This window comes from Carassius carassius, chromosome 25, assembly GCF_963082965.1.
Source record: "Carassius carassius chromosome 25, fCarCar2.1, whole genome shotgun sequence".
Classification (NCBI taxonomy): Eukaryota; Metazoa; Chordata; class Actinopteri; order Cypriniformes; family Cyprinidae; genus Carassius; species Carassius carassius.
The window spans coordinates 16,325,167-16,344,280 of record NC_081779.1 but is presented as its reverse complement, the minus strand read 5'-3'; the positions used below and the strand labels follow the sequence as shown (position 1 = coordinate 16,344,280).

The 19,114-nt window shown below is 38.1% G+C and overlaps 2 protein-coding genes across 2 annotated transcripts in view; both read left to right on the top strand.

Moving 5' to 3' along the window:
* LOC132104296 (neurexophilin-1) overlaps window positions 1-6,940 on the top strand; it is a 30,084-nt gene extending 23,144 nt beyond the window's left edge. Inside the window, exon 2 of the mRNA XM_059509668.1 lies at window positions 5,016-6,940. Within this exon, the coding sequence (XP_059365651.1) occupies window positions 5,016-5,780 (765 nt within the window). The 3' untranslated portion in view covers window positions 5,781-6,940. The remainder of the gene's footprint in view (window positions 1-5,015) is intronic.
* Window positions 6,941-12,264: 5,324 nt separating this feature from the next.
* LOC132104809 (E3 SUMO-protein ligase ZBED1-like) lies at window positions 12,265-14,420 on the top strand. Its single transcript, XM_059510343.1, has 3 exons — window positions 12,265-12,826; window positions 13,289-13,743; window positions 13,950-14,420. Exons 1-3 carry the CDS (start codon window positions 12,265-12,267, stop codon window positions 14,355-14,357), a joined length of 1,425 nt encoding a protein of 474 aa, XP_059366326.1. The 3' UTR covers window positions 14,358-14,420.
* The last annotated feature ends 4,694 nt before the right edge of the window (window positions 14,421-19,114 follow it).

Sequence of the window (19,114 nt, the reverse complement as noted above, 5' to 3'; positions counted from 1 at the left end):
GCATCCCAAATCACGTTGTATAATTAATATCTTGTTCATACATTTAACAGCTGATTGTTTTATAAATGAGGAACATTGCGTTGGAGAGTTTGTAAAGAAACTTTGGCTGAAAGATGGAACAGCTAACGGTATTGGATCTGAAAGCAGTCCGAATGACCAGCTCTTGCATGTGTAATTAGATATTACCTAATCTGGTGGATTTAGGAGCTTTGCATTATTAAAATAAGAGTCTGTCTAGTTCACTGTAATCTTACCATAATATGTCATTTTAATTTTCAAACAGCCTTGTAAGAGCTTGTACTGTATGTTACTGTATTTCAGCAGTGTATTGTGCTGTTAAATGAATGCTTTCACACAGTCAGTGCTTGGGATTGAGAACCGTATTAAATGGGTGTGAGTCTCAAATGTTTTACAATAGTCTATATACAGTAGGCTGTTTTAGTTGCAATTGTATGAACAAGTGCCCTTTTTGTTCTCAGACTACATAAAGGTGAATTTCACCTGTAGTGACCAAAAGATGGCAATGTTCATAACAAAGAACATTGATTCAAACAACCGTTGATAAGACACAAACCTATGAAGACCAAGTTCATCTGTCAAATATGTATCAATGGACAGCAGCTTTGAATGTTTTTTAATAATTTTTAACTGAGTACTGAGTGTAGCATATGAGTCACATGACTGGATCTAAAACTGGTTTTATTCACACAGAATGTTTACCTTAAACTAATCTTTGAATCCTGAAAACTTACTGTTCACACTGAAGACATTTTTGCATTCGACTGCACAACTTTTTCATTGTTTTTCCATGCAAACACATACTTGACTAATGTGTTTGGCTGTTGTGCTTGAGTTAAAATAAACACATTTCCAGACTTGCCATTTTTTTTTTTCTATTCCACTGCCCTGTGACTCATGTTTTAAAACACAGAAACTCATTATGTATAAATGGGCCACAGTGGGGCTGGTTGTGCTGCATCTTGCTGCTTCTTGATTTTGGGTGTCACATTTATAGCGCCATGTTTTCAAAGTTGGACTTCTGAGTAAATAGGCTCCAGTGGGGACGATTCACAATTTACACTGCACTTTAATAGGTTACCAATGTAAATACATGCTAGCTGCACGTTTAAATGCTGTTGAAAAATTGTCTTGTATTGTAAATGCAAGAACATGTTTTGTGTAAACGGCTCCTATTAACAAGCACCATTGTGTTCAAATTAATTGTTGTCATGCTGAAACAGACATGCATTTTAATATTCTCATTTGGATAATTCATAATTACATTTGTAAATGCACAAAGTGCATCTCAAACTGGGCATACATAACAGTTTCTGTACGGTATGTGTGTCACACTTCTGTTGCAGGGGAATCCATGGGCATTGTTACAAACACAAACAGGCTGTTATACACAATGAGCATGACAGCCTGATTTAATGGTGCGTCTAACGGTCTTCTTATGACACTATTAGGCAGTTCTAGTGTGTGGTCACAGCCTGATACTCCATGGCTGCTTAGCAGCTGTCCAACTCTTGCAGCAAGCATACCTCTGGCCCAGCGGCCCATCCTAAAACACAGTGCTTAGTTATGCCGCTAATGGGCCTGTGCAATGCCTCACACTCTTACAAACCAAACGCACGCAGCAGGCAGTGAGGAAGGAAGGAGGGGGGAGGGGGGCTGCAAGTGCTTTGTTAGCAGAAGTGGATTTAGTTGAAATCCATCTTCATTTTTGCCTTTCCTTTTCATTTCTCTCAGGACGGCCACAGCATGAGGTGCCTTGTTTAAGCATCTAGGTTGTGGATGGGAGTGAATTGCTGATGGTGAAAAAGATATGCATCATCTTATCTCATGTCCCAGGCTGTAAACTTGTTTGGGAGGTTGTTAAAGTGAGGCACATTGGCATATTGTTTTGCATTGTAGACATAAATTTCTTTTAATGGGCCAGTTTTACAGATATGGACACCTGCAGAAATGTAGGGAATAAGCACACTGTGATGTTTCACTTACTAAGTAAATAGCCCTGGCAATGTAATCAATGTGTCAATAATATGCTAGCTAACACTGTAGTTGACTTATTGATGCATATAAATACCTTAATTAGTGCAAATTAACATTCAAATAGAAACACAAATGTGTGGCAATAAAGTAATTGCATTTTCAAAATTAGCCTGCGTAATTATTCCATTTAATCTGCTGTCATTAATTAGGACCAAATGTAGCTCTGCATTATGTTAAGCAAGCAGGGTCTGATTCTTGCCGTTGGTTGGTACTGCATTGCAGTCATAGAACATGTATTTCAAGGTTAAGTACGGTCAGTGATGTTAACTGCTCACTTCGTTTATAATTCTCCATGTTGCAGTGTGTAATTTTCTATTAGAATTTGGCACACCGTACTGTACATAAAAATAAATAAAAAAATCTATTTGCCCACTCACAGTGTTGATGAACAGGATGTCCTGAATCCTGTATTGTTTGAATGAACTATGTTTGTATATATACTGTATATATATATATATATATATATATATATATATATATATATATATATATATATATAATGTTTGATGTAGTTCAGCTTGCTGTTGGGATTAAGAATGTTACCAATATGATCTGATCTGCCAGCCTTGATCTTCAAGCAGGCAGACTCATTTAGACTTACACCAGGTACACGGATTGGTGTACACATGCTGCTCTTGCTGACCTGATGCAGTGCAGTGCCTGGGGGAGCCCAGCTGTTTGTGCCTGGCTGGCCGGCTGTCAGTGGGTGAGGTGGAAAGGGCCTGGCCATGACTCCCCCCCGAAATTTGTTTACCAGATGCACTGTTGCCTAAGGTGAGCACTGCAGCTGGCTCCATAAAGCTCGAGCAGTCGGGCTGGATCCAAGCCAGTCATGGCAAGACAGACTGGACAGACCAAGGCTTGTGTTCAGATATCCGCTATGTGTGCAGGCTTTATGCCTAGGAGAACTGACTCCTGGCCAGTATTTTGCTGTTTGTGCTCTCCATGTGTGAGCTTTTTAAGGTCACTAAAGGTGGACAGAAAAATACTAGCCATAGGCAAAGTGTTGGAAACCTAAGCCAGGTCTGTTTTTCATTGAAAGCTTCAGGATTTAACGCGACCTGTTAACTGGCTGTTATTTAAATGTAAGAGCTTAAATTCTAAACATAATTAGACTCATTAATTACTTACTTTTCATGAATTTCTGAAATGCTTTATTCTGATTTGTAAATTGCAGCGTTCTGCCATAAAATGTTTTGGTATAATGACATTTAAACTGCATGTTTGACTGTTGACAAATCTCTTTGCAGTAAATTAATTTCAACTTCAGTGTCATTCCATGTCCATTTATTTGGTAATTAGTTCAAATAAGCAGGTTAGCCGGTCATTATCAAATAACTTTTCAGGGTGATACAAGACATCCAGGTTTAGTATATAAAGCTTTATTTCTATAGAATCTTTTAAAACAGTTTTTACAAAGTACATTACAGAAATGAATGAATGAGTTTCATACTTTAGAATAATAAATATAAAAGAACAAAAAATTAAAGCATGTAAAACAGATTACAAAATAAAATAAATGAAAATTATTATTATTAAAATTAGTAGTAATAGTAGCAGTAAAAATTATTATATAGTTATTAATATTAAAATGATTATAACTAGCTGACTGTATCCTGACTGTATATTGCATCACCTAGCACACTTGTTAAACATTTTGCAATTGTTTTATTGTATTGCATTATATTACATTAGATGATGAATACATAAGCATGAAAACATGTTTTTCCCTCAACATTTTGTTAAAACAAGCTCTTTACTGATCCATTTATCAATGCAAGTGCCCTCCCAGTCGGTCAGGCTGCAGTGAACTTCACACAAATAGCTCCTTGAAACTTGCTCAGCCTTGGAATGTTTGTATTACCCCTTTAGCAATTAGTCATTAATAAATAATAACTATGTCTTTAATCATGCTCCCAGAGCACAAAACATATTACTCTCTTTTAGTAAAGGGCAAGGCCTCTTTCTCCACACATGAGGACAGTAATGATCATATTCATATTTGGAAACATATTTAAACTCTCTTCCTAGGGTTCTTCATCACTGGTATGGGTGCTTGTCAGGTAAAGATGAATGTTGAGTTTTGTTTTTATTCATTAATTAAAAAATAAATAAATAAATAAATAAATATATATATATGCTTTTTGAACCACTCTTCAAGTCAGCTATTGATTACCTTTCAGGTTCGCAACATGCAATCCTTAAGTGAGCCACGTGGCCTTGCTCCCACCCAGCACTGTGTTTAAAATGGACCCGCATCACCCTCGCTCTTGCACACACTGTGAGGCAATTCTGTCCGAAGGGGCGAGCAGATTGGTAGCGAGACCTTATTTTCTAACTATCGATCCCAGGGGTAGCCCTCGACATGCAAAAACCACTGCAAGACGGATCTGCTGTCAGGTTTTACAGTAGAAATCAGGCAATCAATGTCACAGCACTCCGCCAGGCCCTGTTTGGAGCTAATTCCACTCATCTGAACTAAATGGAGAGAACCCAGTGGTTCATCAATCATCAATTCAAGGAGCAGTGGCTGGTTAATAGCTCTTTACTCAAAGAATAGTCACCGGTATTATCAGGGGGGCCAGCAGAGATCCCCTGTCCAGCCGCACAACATGGCAAATTTGATTGTTGTATTCTTTTTCTCATTCGCCATGCTCTGTTCCATTTCCCGGATGGCTCCTGACAGCTAACACATTGCAAATTGAAGCTTGCGGGCTCGATCGATTATCTTTTCTTCCCCCTCATCCTAATCCATTTGATCTGTCTGTTGAGTAGGAGACTACATGATTGTGTGGGGGTGAGGGGTCAATATCTCCTGAATCAAGAGTAATATCCATTTAATTCCTTCTTCCTGTCAAGCGGCACTGGATTAAAAGTTCACTTGTTTTGCATTATATGTCTTCTGTAGCTCTTTAAGGTTAAGATGGCTCAATAACGTCCTCTTCGTCTTGCTTTCTTAGGTTTCAAGTGCCCATGGTTCTATCCAGGGGAAGTCGGAGCTGCTCAAATCAGGGAGCCCCAAGTCGACACTAAAGCATATATGGACAGAAAGCAGTAAGGACTTGTCCATCAGTCGACTTTTATCACAGACTCTCCATGGAAAGGAAAACGCAACTGCCCTGGACCTGCACTATGACACTCCGGAGCCTTACTCAGAGCAGGATCTGTGGGACTGGCTGAGGAATACCACGGACCTGCAGGAATCCAGGCCTCGAGCCAAACGGCGGCCAATGGTCAAGACAGGCAAGTTCAAGAAAATGTTTGGCTGGGGAGATTTCCACTCCAACATCAAAACGGTCAAGCTTAACCTTCTGATCACCGGTAAGATCGTCGATCACGGCAATGGCACCTTCAGCGTCTTCTTCCGCCATAACTCTACGGGCCAAGGCAACGTGTCCGTCAGCCTGGTCCCGCCGAGCAAAATCGTTGAGTTTGATTTGACAGCCCAGCAGTCGGTCATTGACTCCAAGGATTCCAAATCCTTCAACTGCCGCATAGAGTACGAGAAAGTTGAGAGGGGCTCCAAGAACACGCTCTGCAACTTCGACCCATCTAAGACATGTTACCAAGAGCAGACACAAAGCCATGTATCCTGGCTCTGCTCAAAGCCCTTCAAAGTAATTTGCATTTACATCTCCTTCTACAGCACCGACTACAAGCTTGTGCAGAAAGTCTGCCCAGATTATAACTACCACAGCGATACTCCTTACTTCCCTTCTGGCTGAAGGTAGCCACTGGTATCACCCACATGAAGGACAACGAGAGGCAAAGGATGGAGCCCTCTCCCATCCATAACAAATACATGTTATCTGTATCGCTCATACCATACGCTCATGGCCCAGATCTATTAAAACGACTTGAGAATAGAGGAGTATTTGGCCACATGAAAACTTACATTTGAGGGCATAATGTAGTGCTTTTGTTTGCTCACTTGGTATCCTTTAAGTTACGGCACACATTATTGTTAATTTATTGTTTATATATTTTAATGTTCTTAGAATATTATTTTACCACTGGGGTGTTGCTTGTATGACCACGTACACTCACAGTTTTGTCCAGTAAGGTTCTGTTTTTATTTAGAAATGTGCAAGTGTTTGAGTTTCAGAATATTTAATTAGTTTATTTGTATAAGTATGTACATGTGTATTAGAACTGCCAAGAGGTCATGAGGGTGTAGATACAGTAGGACTTTATCGTTTAAATGGTAGTTTGCCTCAGAGGAGATGTCGGAGGAGAATTAATCGCGATCAGAATCTCAATGTTCCCTCCACCTGCAAACGTTTGAACAGCCCTGGAGTCCCCACACATTCTTGAGTTATTCCTCCCAGCCTAAAGGTCCAAAGGCGAGGAGAATGGCTTTGTTCTGCTGGTTATGAGCAGGCCTTAACTACAAGCATGTTTTCTACCTATTACAAGGAAGCTGTACTGTAATAATTGTGAATTGTTTGGCCAAAGCTGTGTCCTGTAGTGCAATAAGATCCAGGAATGGTTGGAGGGCTTGCTCATTGTCACATAATAATACACTGTTATGTAATTAATTCTATATCCTAGAGCCAATTTGTATGAATGGTTTGTATTGTATAAATTGATTCTGATGGAGCTGCTTCTGTATATGCCTTCACTCATTGTCTGTTAACCCAAAACTTCACACACTCTCTCTCTCAGCTCCACATATGCTTGTTCTTGGGTTCTTTGGACAAAGAAACTGATGTTGCTGATGTAGATGTGAACTCCTTGAAATCCATGCTCTTGTACAGGGGCTGTAAAACTGTCAAAAATATATATTAGAAGTACTTATCATCTGTATGATTATGTTTACTTTCAGGGAGAACAAGGGGATGGAGATGTACAAATGAATAAAATACTGAAAGTTTTATCAGGTGAAGTCTTTGTTATTGTGTGTTTCTCAGAATCTGATATGAAAATCATATTTTTCTACACACTTATCTTAACAGTTCCCCATTTCTGTATTTACATATAATGTTATGGAATTTTTTTATGCATTTCAAAATGTATTGCAGGCTTTGCAAAAAGACTGTTAGTGAGGGATGTGGTAGTGTATTTCACATGTAGAGGATGTTCACATAGAAGCCTTAAAGCAAAACACAGTTAATTTTTAACAGCAGCTGAGGTTTGGTATAGTCCACTAAAACAGGAGGTTTTTCATTTGCAGAAAAACTATCAGTGGAAATGGGATCGGGTGAGACTGATAGTGTCTTTTTCAGAAGCTCAGACTGCCACAGAACACTCCAGTCCAGCAGTTAGGACCAGCTGTCCGCTGTAAAGTGATTAGGGCCTCCGGCAGGAACAATCCATTGAGTTTAGATGGCTCGCAACTTATCAGTAATTAAAGAGGGTGCTAGGTTTGTGTCTTCATCATCTGTCCACAGGGGTTTTGAAGAAAGACTAATTTTGGAGCTGTCTGAAGTTTGCCTTACATTTTTCTATTTCTAATCAATCTAGAAGATGAATATATATATGCTCTGTTAGGGACCAAAGAAAATTAAACGTAGCAGTTTTTCAGTGCATCAAATGAATATGCTATTTTTATACTGCTTTATTTATGTGTGTGTGTGTGTGTGTATATATATATATATATATATATATATTAGGGGTGTCCCCGACTAAGGATTTTCATAGTTGAATCTGAATTTTCGAATCTTGCTGATATTCGACTGACAGTCGAATCATATGTTGGGGGCGGGGCAAAATACATTGAGTCAAGTCAGACATTCGACAGCCATAATTACTGATGTTAACACACAGGGAAAATGTGGAACACCTTGCAGATATAAACGGGATAAATAATGTTTTATCAACTGATAACTGTCTGAATGACACAGATCCGATCTTTTCAAATGCGACCCAGGCCACTTGGGTATGTGGTCCTAAATCCGATACGTATCCGATCTTTTGAAATGAGACCTCCGTCTGAACGGCCAGGTCACATGTATCCAACCCGTATGTCATTGATACGCTACAAACGTCTTAATTCTGCGTTGAAGTAGGCGGGAATGAGAAGATAAACAACAACCATGGCGGACGATGCTGCTTAAATTTAATATTGCTAAACGAGCTCCGCTGTTGACTACACTGTTGTTGACATCCATGTTTAGCTACTTCGGCAAACAACGAGTGACGTCGTTGGCCGTTGAGTACTCTTCTGCGCATGCGGATCACTTCTGGGTCATTTCACGTTCACACAGGAGATCACAAAAGGTCGCATTCAATTGGAAATGTGAACGGCCTTGCAAAAAAAAACGAATTAAAAAAAAGAAATCGGAATTGAGCATTAAGCCCTGCAGTGTGAACGTAGCCTATGCTAACACAACCATAACAATTAACATTTTTTTTTTTTTTTTTTACAATAGTGCTCTCATTATAACGTTAGTACAAAAAGGTTAGCAGTTAATGTTCTGCGTTTCTGTTTTGAGAGGCACATGCTGAAGATGACCAGTAGAGTGATGCATTTGATAGCAAGTTTTTAATCAATGGGATTCAACTCATAATTTCATATAGAATAGAATATGCTTTGTTATTTATACAACATAACGTTAATATTAAGACTTATGCACATGAACATATGCGGGGCTCTGAATGCGAACTCTTTTAGGGGACGCGTTCTTCACAAAATAATGTGCAGGAACACAGCAGCTAAACTCTAAAAATTCACAGCGATTTATTATAATGGTGTTCTCATTATAATGGTGTGGGTGTGACAGTCCAGTCATAGTTATTAATATTCTGCTTTGTTTGATCTGCTCGTGCTGTGCGCTGAAGAGATTTCACCGTAGTACTACAATGAAGCGCTTGACTCAAAACCAAATGCATCTTTTATCAGGTAAATAATATATCCACAATATATATATATATACCTGATGAAATGTTTTGAAATCACTCGTACCTTACCTAAAAACATATAGTTTTAAGTCAGTTATTTCTATGTTTTGCTGTAATGTGTCAGTAGGAAATAACAGTTTACATTTCCAAACATTATTTTTGCCATTAAATGTAATAATCCATTGAGATTTTTGTTTGCACAAGGATTCTGTGCAGCCAGTGCTCCACACAGAGATCTGATCTCACCATCATCCAGTCTGTCTGGAATAACATGAAGAAACAGAACAAATTGAGACAGACTAAATCCAGAAGAACTGTGGCAATGTCTCCAAAACGCTTCAAGAAACCTGCTAAGCTACAGTACTGTGCAAAGTTTTAGGCACTTGTGTAAAAATGTTATAAAGTGAAGATGCAATCAAAAATAATAATAAATAGATTTCATTAATTAACTTCTATAAACTTAACTAAATTAAATCAACATTTGGTGTGACCACACTATGCTTTAAAAAAAGCTTTTGTCCTAGGTGCACTTGTGCATTGTTCTTCAGGTATATTTTCAGATAGGTTTCTTGTCTTGGAGACATTGCCACAGTTCTTCTGAATTTAGTCTGTCTCAATTTGTTTCTTCACATTATTCCAGACAGACTGGATGATGATCAGATCAGATCTCTGTGTGGAGCACTGGCTGCTGTCAGATTCCTTGGGCAAACAAAAATCTCACGAGATTGTTACGGTTAATGGCAAAAATACTGTTTTGAAATGTAAACTGATATTTAATACTGACACACTGCAGCAAACAATCTGATATATATATATATATATATATATATTGGCAGCCCCCCTCCTGTGCAGGAATGAGAGACAGAATAGCATTTTTCCCGCTGGTGGGTCAGAACACTTCAATCTCTATAACACAACCTGCGGCAAAATCATAATTAAGTGACAGGATAACCAAACACAGTATTTATTCAATTATGACGCCTGCACCCGCCCCCTCCTTCGTCTGATTCCATCGCACAGAGGGGCATGACTACCATGTGTATTTAATTCAAAGGTTGCTCAAAAAAAAGATTATGCGCTAAACACCTACATGATAAATAGCTTTAATACCTCCAGATCAGATTTAGTAGCTTTTTTTTTCCCTGCTTAGCACTTCACAGCCATCCCAGGGGGGACAAAGCATGCCTTAAAGTCAGGGAAATTCAGAACAATGGGTTTTGGTCTCTTGCCCAACATTAAGCCATCCCAGCCGATCCCATCCCACTCTGAGCTCTGCTTTCGCCCTCTGCAGAATTTCTGTTTTAATCAGAAGCAGAATGGAAAAGGACCCTGTGTGCCTCTGGGATATTTTTCCATTAACCATTCTGACACATGACTGACTGTGGGGGATTATTGGTTTTTGAAGAACTATTAACAGCTGTACATTTGCATTTTAATACAGTTCTCCTCCACTACTAATGCAATTTTGGTTCGCAGCTTTGTTGCCGCCTCGTTCCTGGAGCAATTCAGAGTAACAGCAAAAAGGCCCTCTGGCTTTAATCATTTTAATTGCCATGGAAAATTTGTTATCATTAATCACTCCTGAATCTCTGATACTGTGAGAGTGAACGCACCATTACTGCTCCTCCTTAAAACTGTTACTCATCATTTCCAGAAAGTTTGCAACAGCGGTGGACACGTTTCCCCATCAGACTATTAAATGATTAGAAGGGGGGCGTTTCAGGACAGCACTGGAATTTCAAAATAGCCTTTGCACTTTTTGTTTATTAAATGTGAGGAAAGAACATAAAATATGGACTATTAGGATAGAACAATGTTTAGCATAATAATAATAATAATAATAATAATAATAATAATGGTCTTCTTCTGTTTTTTTTTTTTTGTTTTTTTTAAGATAAAACATTTTTGAGGACAATTTATGAGTCTTCGCACTCCTATGATGAATCAAAAGACATTTTATGGCTGTAAACACATTCAAGGTTGTCTACCAAATAGTTTTCCCAGCTTTCATTGCAGCACTGCAGGTTGACTGTGTGAACCTTCTGTGCATTTATAGCTTATTCCGATGTAACATATCCTTTGATTTTTACACAAGAAGGTGAGGGAGCGGCACGGGCTGGGTCTGTGGAGAGATGGTAACCTTTGCTAAAGCACCTCCATTACCATTTCTGCATGCTGTTTGGATTCATCTCCCTCTCCAGCAGCCAGAAGGTTAGCACGCCACATTAGGCATTATGCATGAAGGTGTCATTTGAGACACAATGCAACATTTTCCTACATTTTCAAACACTACTGATATTTCCACTTTTGTACCGCCACTTTCTGCTTCTTCTGAGTTTGTACTACCAGACAATATCACAGAGATATCCATTACAGTTTTAAATGTTTAACAGATTGTACCAGAATTAAGTTGTAGTCTGGATCTTAGACTTTTGTTGTTGTGGTTTGTCTTGCTTTGTTTCTACCTTTTTGTATATTTCACCTGCACAGACTGGTAAGTTTGAAGTGGAATATTAACATCATATCATTTGCAATCAATTTTATGTTGGTCTTTTTAAATTAAAAAGTTCACTGTTTTATTAGAAATGTTCTTCGACAGACTAAAATGGCTGTTTATTTAAATCTGGCTGTAGACATGACTTTATGCTGCTTTATTACATAACAGAGATTAATGTCTGTCCCGTATAAACATCCAGGCCTATATACAGTACACATCATCTCATATTAGGCCATGTAACAGTTCTAAGAAAGAGAGATTAAAAGACTCTTAAAGGGGTCATGAACTGAGAAATCAAAATTCAAACCAAAATGTAACATACACATTTTTTAATTATGAATATTTTACAGTGTTGCTTTAATGTGTTTCTGTATTTTTCATGTTTTTGATATTCAGGAATGACTGAAGATCAGTGCAGAACTCAACGATTTTGTGGATGGACCTCAGCAATGAGTTATGCTATGCAGACATAATGGCAATGACTGTCACATTGTCAAGCTTGGACAAAGGTGTAAGTTAATACAGCCACCACTGTTTCTCCTCCCTCATTGCAGTCTCTGGATGTTCCAAGCAACTGTAAATTTCTGTCACCACAAGGGAGGCCTACAATGAAAAAATTATAATATCTATCTATTTAGGGATGCCACAATTCTCAATATAATATTGAACCGTTCGGTACGACATCCACAGTTCAATACGCGCTTGTGAATTGCGGTTTTTCCGGTTTTACGTTTAAAAAATTTAAGTTTGTTTTATTTCTCTCCGAATTTACTGTTTGTGTGTGCCTGGTCTACGAGCTGAGAGGAGGAAACTCCTCCCCGCGAGTAAATATTTAGGGGGCGCTGAACCATTATTCCAATCCACACTTTAACATGGCGAGTGGCGGTGAAGTGAGGCTACAGTACGAGGAAGCGCCGGCGTCTTTCAAATCCGTAGTGTGGAGACATTTCGGTTTTGCCGTCGACTATAACGCCGAGGAAGAAAAAACGGTAAACAAAAAAATGACTGTCTGCAAGCATTGTTTTACACGTGTAGCCTACTCAAGCGGTAACACTTCCAACATGACTGCACATCTGCGGCGCCATCACCCAGCAATATCACTGTCTGAAGGCAGGATAGCAGAGCAGGTAATAAAGTCCTCCAAAAAACAACAGACCCTCTCTGAATCCTTCCAGCATACATACCCAACTGGTTCCGAGAGACACATAAAAATAACAAAGGCAGTGGGGGTGTTCATTGCGAAAGATTTGCAGCCGTTTTCGGTGACTGGAGATGCAGGCTTTTGTCATCTTATAAAAACTCTCGATCCGCGCTACAGACTACCGTCTCGCACTTTTTTCAGCACCGAGATAATTCCCGATCTCTATGAAAAGACGTGCAACAGTATTGTGCACGAATTGGCTAAAGCACAGAGCCTTGGTCTGACCACGGATGGTTGGACCTCGCGGGCAACCATGAGTTACCTCACTGTAACTGTTCACTACATGTCGGATTGGGAAATGAAAAGCGCTGTACTCCAAACGCATCCCCTATACGAAGGTCATACAAGCACTCATTTGGCAGAAGAGTTGACAAACGCAGTGAATACGTGGAAGCTGAGGAGGCCAAATATGTTACTCCCAGTCACCACAGATAACGCTCCGAATATTGTGAATGCAGTCCATGAAGCTGATGGGCTGGGGCCACAGATAAGTTGTTTTGCACATGTTGTAAACCTAGCAGCCAAAAAAGCAGTGTCAATCAACACAGTGTCCCGCCTCCTGGGGAGGGTTAGAAAAATAGTGACTTTTTTTCACAAAAGCACCAAAGCCCACCATGTTTTGACTGTGAAGCAGGAGATGTTAAACTTGCCCAGACACAAGTTAATTCATGATGTCACAACTCGGTGGAATACAGTACATGACATGTTGGAAAGATACACAGAACAGCAGCCCGCCATCTATTCTGCCTTACTGGACAAAGATCAGAAGCTGTCTGTCAAGAACGTAACCATGTTGGATGACAGTGAACAGAAACTTGCAGAAGAACTGATTCAGGTCCTCACACCACTGAAAACAGTGACAACTCTCATGAGCAGTGAAACAACCCCCACTATATCAATGATCCTTCCTCTGAAAGAGATGATTCTCAAATCCATGTCACCAGGAGACCAGGACAGTGCGACAGTCAAAGAAGTCAAAGCAGCCATTATAAATGACCTGGCAAAGAGGTACACTGACCCCAATCTTCATGATTACCTCCAAATTGCCACAGCCCTTGACCCCAGGTTTAAATCCCTGCCTTACCTTGATGAAGACTCTCGCGATAAGCTCTACAGGAATATCCATGAAATTCTGGAGCATGAACAGCAGGTACTATTTGATTTGTTTTTGGTTTTTATCGTTTGTTATTTTGATTGTTTTATCTATTTAGATGTTTTTTATATATTGTGTCCTTTTCACTGATCAATATAATTTCACATTTGTCATATGTTACACTGGAGGTGGTTGTGGTTCTGAGCTGTGTGTGCTTATATGTGTAATAATTATACTAAAGGATCATTCTCTTTGATGCAAAGGGTCTAGTGCAGAATCCTGTGCCCTTCACAGATGAAGACAATCCATCCTCTCCTCCTCCCAAGAAGAAGACCGCAATGTCAGAGGTATTTGGGGAGCTTTTCAAAACTGAGGAACAGCAGGGTAAGCCATTTCCCCAGATCATTGAGGAGGAAGTCACTACGTACAAGTTAGCAGACAGTATTCATGTGGATGCTGATCCATTCATATGGTGGAAAACAAATGAATGCAAGTTCCCCCATGTAGCAAAAGCTGCACAACAACACCTCTGTGTCCCAGGAACCTCTGTTGCGAGTGAGAGAATTTTCTCCACTGCCGGGGACATTGTAAGTGCAAAACGCTCTCGCCTTGCTGCAGAGAATGTTGACAGGCTTATCTTTTTACAGAAGAACCTCAAAATTCAAGAATAGATAGCTGACCTAAGTCAAATTGCACTTTACATTCTGAATAAAGGAAACTGTACTGGAGTACTGTTAAGGTTATTTAAGATGGTTTATGTTTACTGAAGTACAAGTATGTTTATTTGAAATGGTCAATTTATGTTTACTAACTTGACATGTATGCTTATTTTCAAAATTTAGGAATTTATGTGTTCCCCAGTTTGTACATGGGCTACCAGCAGCTGTGTGTTTGTTTAAAAAAAAATATATATATATATATTATACAATACACTAGGAACTAGTGGGCTTTTCTTTGCTCTTAAGTAAAATAAAGGAGTATTGCAATAAAAATATTTTTTTTCTTCTTAACCTTTTACTGTTCTTATTGCCTAAGCATAGAATAAACAGAAATACACTCTTATATGTCAAGCCATCAGAACCGAACCGAAACGAAAACCGTGGTTTAAAAACCGAGGTATGTATTGAACCGTGGGCTAACCGTATTGTTGCATCCCTACTATCTATCTATCTATCTATCTATCTATCTATCTATCTATCTATCTATCTATCTATCTATCTATCTATCTATCTATCTATCTATCTATCTATCTATCTATCTATCTATCTATCTATCTATCTATCTATCTATCTATCTATCTATCTATCTATCTATCTATCTATCTATCTATCTATCTAAAGGGTTGGCGTAGTGGATAAGACACATGCCTTTGGTGTAATTGACCCAGGTTCGACTCCACTGTGAGACACCAATGTGTCCCTGAGCAAGACACTTAACCCCTAGTTGCTCCAGAGGCGTGCGACCTCTGACATATATAGCATTTGTAAGTCGCTTTGGATAAAAGCGTCAGATAAATGTAAAAATGTGTATGTTATTCTGTTCTGTGTTGATTATTTTCAACTTCAGGCACTCAGAGTGGCACCTTCAGGCACCTACAAAAATGCAAGACGCAGAAGGTGTCTAAAATGTGAAGGCGTCTAAAATGCTCAGTGACAATAGAAAACAATAAAGGATACAAATAAAAAAACAGCGAGTGTCACTGCAAAAAATAAAATAAAACGTGTTCTGTCTGATCAGGGCTTTATATATCTAATTCAAGGGTGTCAAACTCAGTTCCTGGAGGGCCGGAGCCCTGCAAAGTTTAGATTAACCCTAATTAAACAAACCTGATCCAACTAATCAAGTCCTGGCTTATGTGAAAACTACATTGTATGTGTGTTGGAGCAGGGCTGGAACTAAACTCTTCAGTGCTCCGGCCTTCCAGGACCTGAGTTTGACACCCCTGATCTAATCTTATGCATAAGTTGTCTTTTTGTTGTTGTTTTAATGGAATGGTATGCAGAAAATGTAGAAATGAAGAGAGTTATCACTTTTATTGGACTCACTCTGAGGTCACACAGGCACTCGATAAAACCAAAAGTAGCGTCACCCAGGATTGTTTTTTATTTATTTTTTTCTCTGCAATCAGAAAGCGTTTACACTCTCCATATGTGAGCAACTGGTGCTGAAAGAGTTGGTTTAGAGGGCGCGAAATGTGTTTCAAACAGCACATTTAAATGGACAATAAAGAGGTGAAAAGATGTCAGGAAGAAGCAAGAAGGTCAAGGTTTTCATCACTGGAGGGAGCAGAGATCTTCATAACAGGAGCTGATCTTGCTGATCTATTGCTAAAGAAAGAAGGGGCATGTCTAATTTGCTTGCTAAGTTTTATTTTGCCCCTCAAGTGAGGTCGGAATAATTGTAATAAGGTGTTCCGAGCACACGAATGAAAACCAAAATCCTATTTAAAAGTCAGAATTCTAGATGATGCCCATGCTGCCGAGTTGTGACGTTGTCAATTTGAAACGTCAAGGAAAGCAAGTCTGTAGTGAATGGTAATGAATTTGCAAGATATTTAAGTTTTACTTACAGTAGGTAGACAACCAGAATGGGTAATACGGCTGCGTGTACCGCCGCCGCAGGGCCGCGGTGTTAACTGCAAGTCAGTTGTGTTAAAAGCATTCTACCACCGGGTAGTTGTATGCTACTGTATTTTACTCAGCTTAACTTAACTTTTATAGACTACCATGTATAAATAATATAAACTAATAACATTTTAAATTCAGACGTAGCTATTTGAGTTTATTCTTTACAATAACATTTTTTATTTGTTCGGGCTACATCTGTCTCATACCTCTGACCCTTAATGTGTGATGATGTATGAATAAATAATGAACATTAAAAATCATAATTAACTTTCCAACTTTTAAATACACATTTTCTAGGGCTTAAATGCACCACAGTAGTCTAGAGGAAGTTCTAGAGCAGCTTGGCTTGCAGCAGCAGGAAAAGTTGGTTAAAGCTTAGTCTTTGCTAAAGCACCTTGCCATTTTCCATTCATACCAAATTAAACTGTCTAAAGTTTTATTAGTTTACACACATCTGTTGCTTATTATAAAACAAATACTTACTGAAGGAAGATTTGGAGCACTTTAATTAACCATTTGTCTGTTTTCCACATTGTTGCACTTGTCTTTTTCTCGGATGGTTCTCTGGATTAGAGTTAATGAAGTGACCCAGAAGGGAAAAGACCACTTCACTTGATACCACAGTGTGAAAAAAAGGAAATTTGTTTATTTATTTATTTATTTATTTATTATTGCTATATCTGTATTAAACAATATTATGTGAACAGAGTAGCACATATCACATAATATCAGTCAACACATCATGTACAGTAAACTGTATAGTACAGTGCAGTAAATCTATTATGGACATAAGCATTATATGGTACCTGTAACAATATAATTTTTTCAAAATGGTATAGATTTTCAAGCTACTTTTTCCAAGAAGTTTTTGACACACTGAGCTGAGCATTCAGCTTGACTTTATATAGGAAATGCTACTGTTTGTCATTGTGTATTTGACTCAATTACAGGCCCAATTAGAGTATTTATAGTTTTATTTGTTGCATTTGTAGTACATTTCTTCTACAAGTTTCATGCTGTTGCCCCTGGTGAGATCCATTGTTTGTTTGCTTTTTGCCAAATAAATACTGCAGTTTTTTTTTTATTATTATTATTAAAATTATCACTGACTGCATTTTAACTACTTTAAACTATTCCTATCTTGTAGTTTGGAATGCTACATTTAAAATATCTTCAAAGATAAAACAAATATATATATATATATATATATATATATATATATATATATATATATATATATATATATATATATACTGTATATATTCTATATATATTCTATAGTCTATATTCTCAAAAAAAAAGAAGAGAAAAGACATTCACAACCAAGAACAGACCTTATTAATAATATAATAATACAATAATATAAGTCTAGTGTTACTTGATTTCTAGAGCCATCTTAGAAAGTGAAGGGCAACATTATAGCTGAGTGAGTGGGCTGTCTGAATTATATAGAAATAATAAGATGATGCATTACAACATGTTTGTGTGTGTGTGTGTGTGTGTGTGTGTGTGTGTGTGTGTGTGTGTGTTAGAGACAGAGAGAGAGTTACCGACCAGTAATTATCATTCACCCTCACTGTAAGTAAACATAAATACTAATGAAAAAATATCACTCAAAAAGCCCTTTTGTACATGGGCTTGTCAAGGTTGTCACTGAAAAACAAAGCAAGGGGAATCTGGCATTGATATGTATGGAGAATAGGGAAAGAAAGAAATAGAGAGGGGCATTCAATATAGTATGGGTAAAAGCACCATTTGGATTTGTGGCACCATGCTAAACCCACCCTTAATAAGATTAATATAGCCCCCAGCCATGCTGTTCTGCCTGGCAGAGGATCAACCGAAAATATAAAGGGATTATAGATTAGCAATTAGATGTTTTTTGACTGGGGGGAAAAGATTCTCAATGAGGTGAAATATGGGTCTATATTTTTCACTTTAGTCTAAGTCAGTGGTTAAGAGATAAAGGATGCAGTACTGAGGGAAACTAGAGATAGATTGGCTAAGTAAGATGCTGAAGAGAGAAAGTGACAGGACAGCTTTTTACTGGTTGTCTGACAGTCATAGGCGATCTCTCTCGGGAATACTTTCTAATCATTAACAGCCATGTCAGATTGAATCAATGCTGGGCTGAAGATGTGTATGTATTTTAGCTGCTATGAAAATATTAGTAACATCCCTATCACAATATATTAATTTCTAAGAGAAAATGCCTTTGGGTCCAAAAGACAAGATGTCACCATTAAGGTGTCTACATCAAATTAAATTTACAAAATTAATTTTATATACATGTAAAACATTTTAATTTCATGTATGTCTATTTCCATGTTTCAAATAACTTTTGTAAATGAAAATGTCAAAATATGGGTGATATAATGTTCCAAACTGTTTTTTTTTTTCTTAAGTTTTCTTTGCATTTTCAAATAAGTGTTGGCTGTGTTTTATTAAAAGTATAGTTTTTTTTCAAAATTGGGAAAAATCATTTGATGTCATGAATGTTACACGAGTTGGTGTGCAAAGTAAAGTGCATGACAAAGAAGCTATATAAACAGTTCTTTGAATGATTCACAGGAGTAGAAAGGGCACATCCTAACACAAATCCAAATCGTGGTATCATCACATCAATAGCGGACAAAACAGAACTGAACAGACAGGGTATAAAAAGGCATGGAAAGTAATCAGAGGAATGGAAACAGGTGGGGAGTAATCAATTAACAAAACGAGGAATGGAACATGACCAAATAAGGAGATCTCAAAAGGAACAGAAGTCCATAACTGTAACAATGAAAGGTATACTCAAG

Bases quoted from the DNA above. Each gene is read 5' to 3' on its own strand.
- LOC132104809 (XM_059510343.1), top strand. From the start codon at position 12,265: ATGGCGAGTGGCGGTGAAGTGAGGCTACAGTACGAGGAAGCGCCGGCG. The intron at 12,827-13,288 runs GTTGGACCTCGC...GGTGGAATACAG, and splicing joins CCTTGGTCTGACCACGGATG to TACATGACATGTTGGAAAGA. The intron at 13,744-13,949 runs GTACTATTTGAT...TTTGATGCAAAG, and splicing joins TTCTGGAGCATGAACAGCAG to GGTCTAGTGCAGAATCCTGT.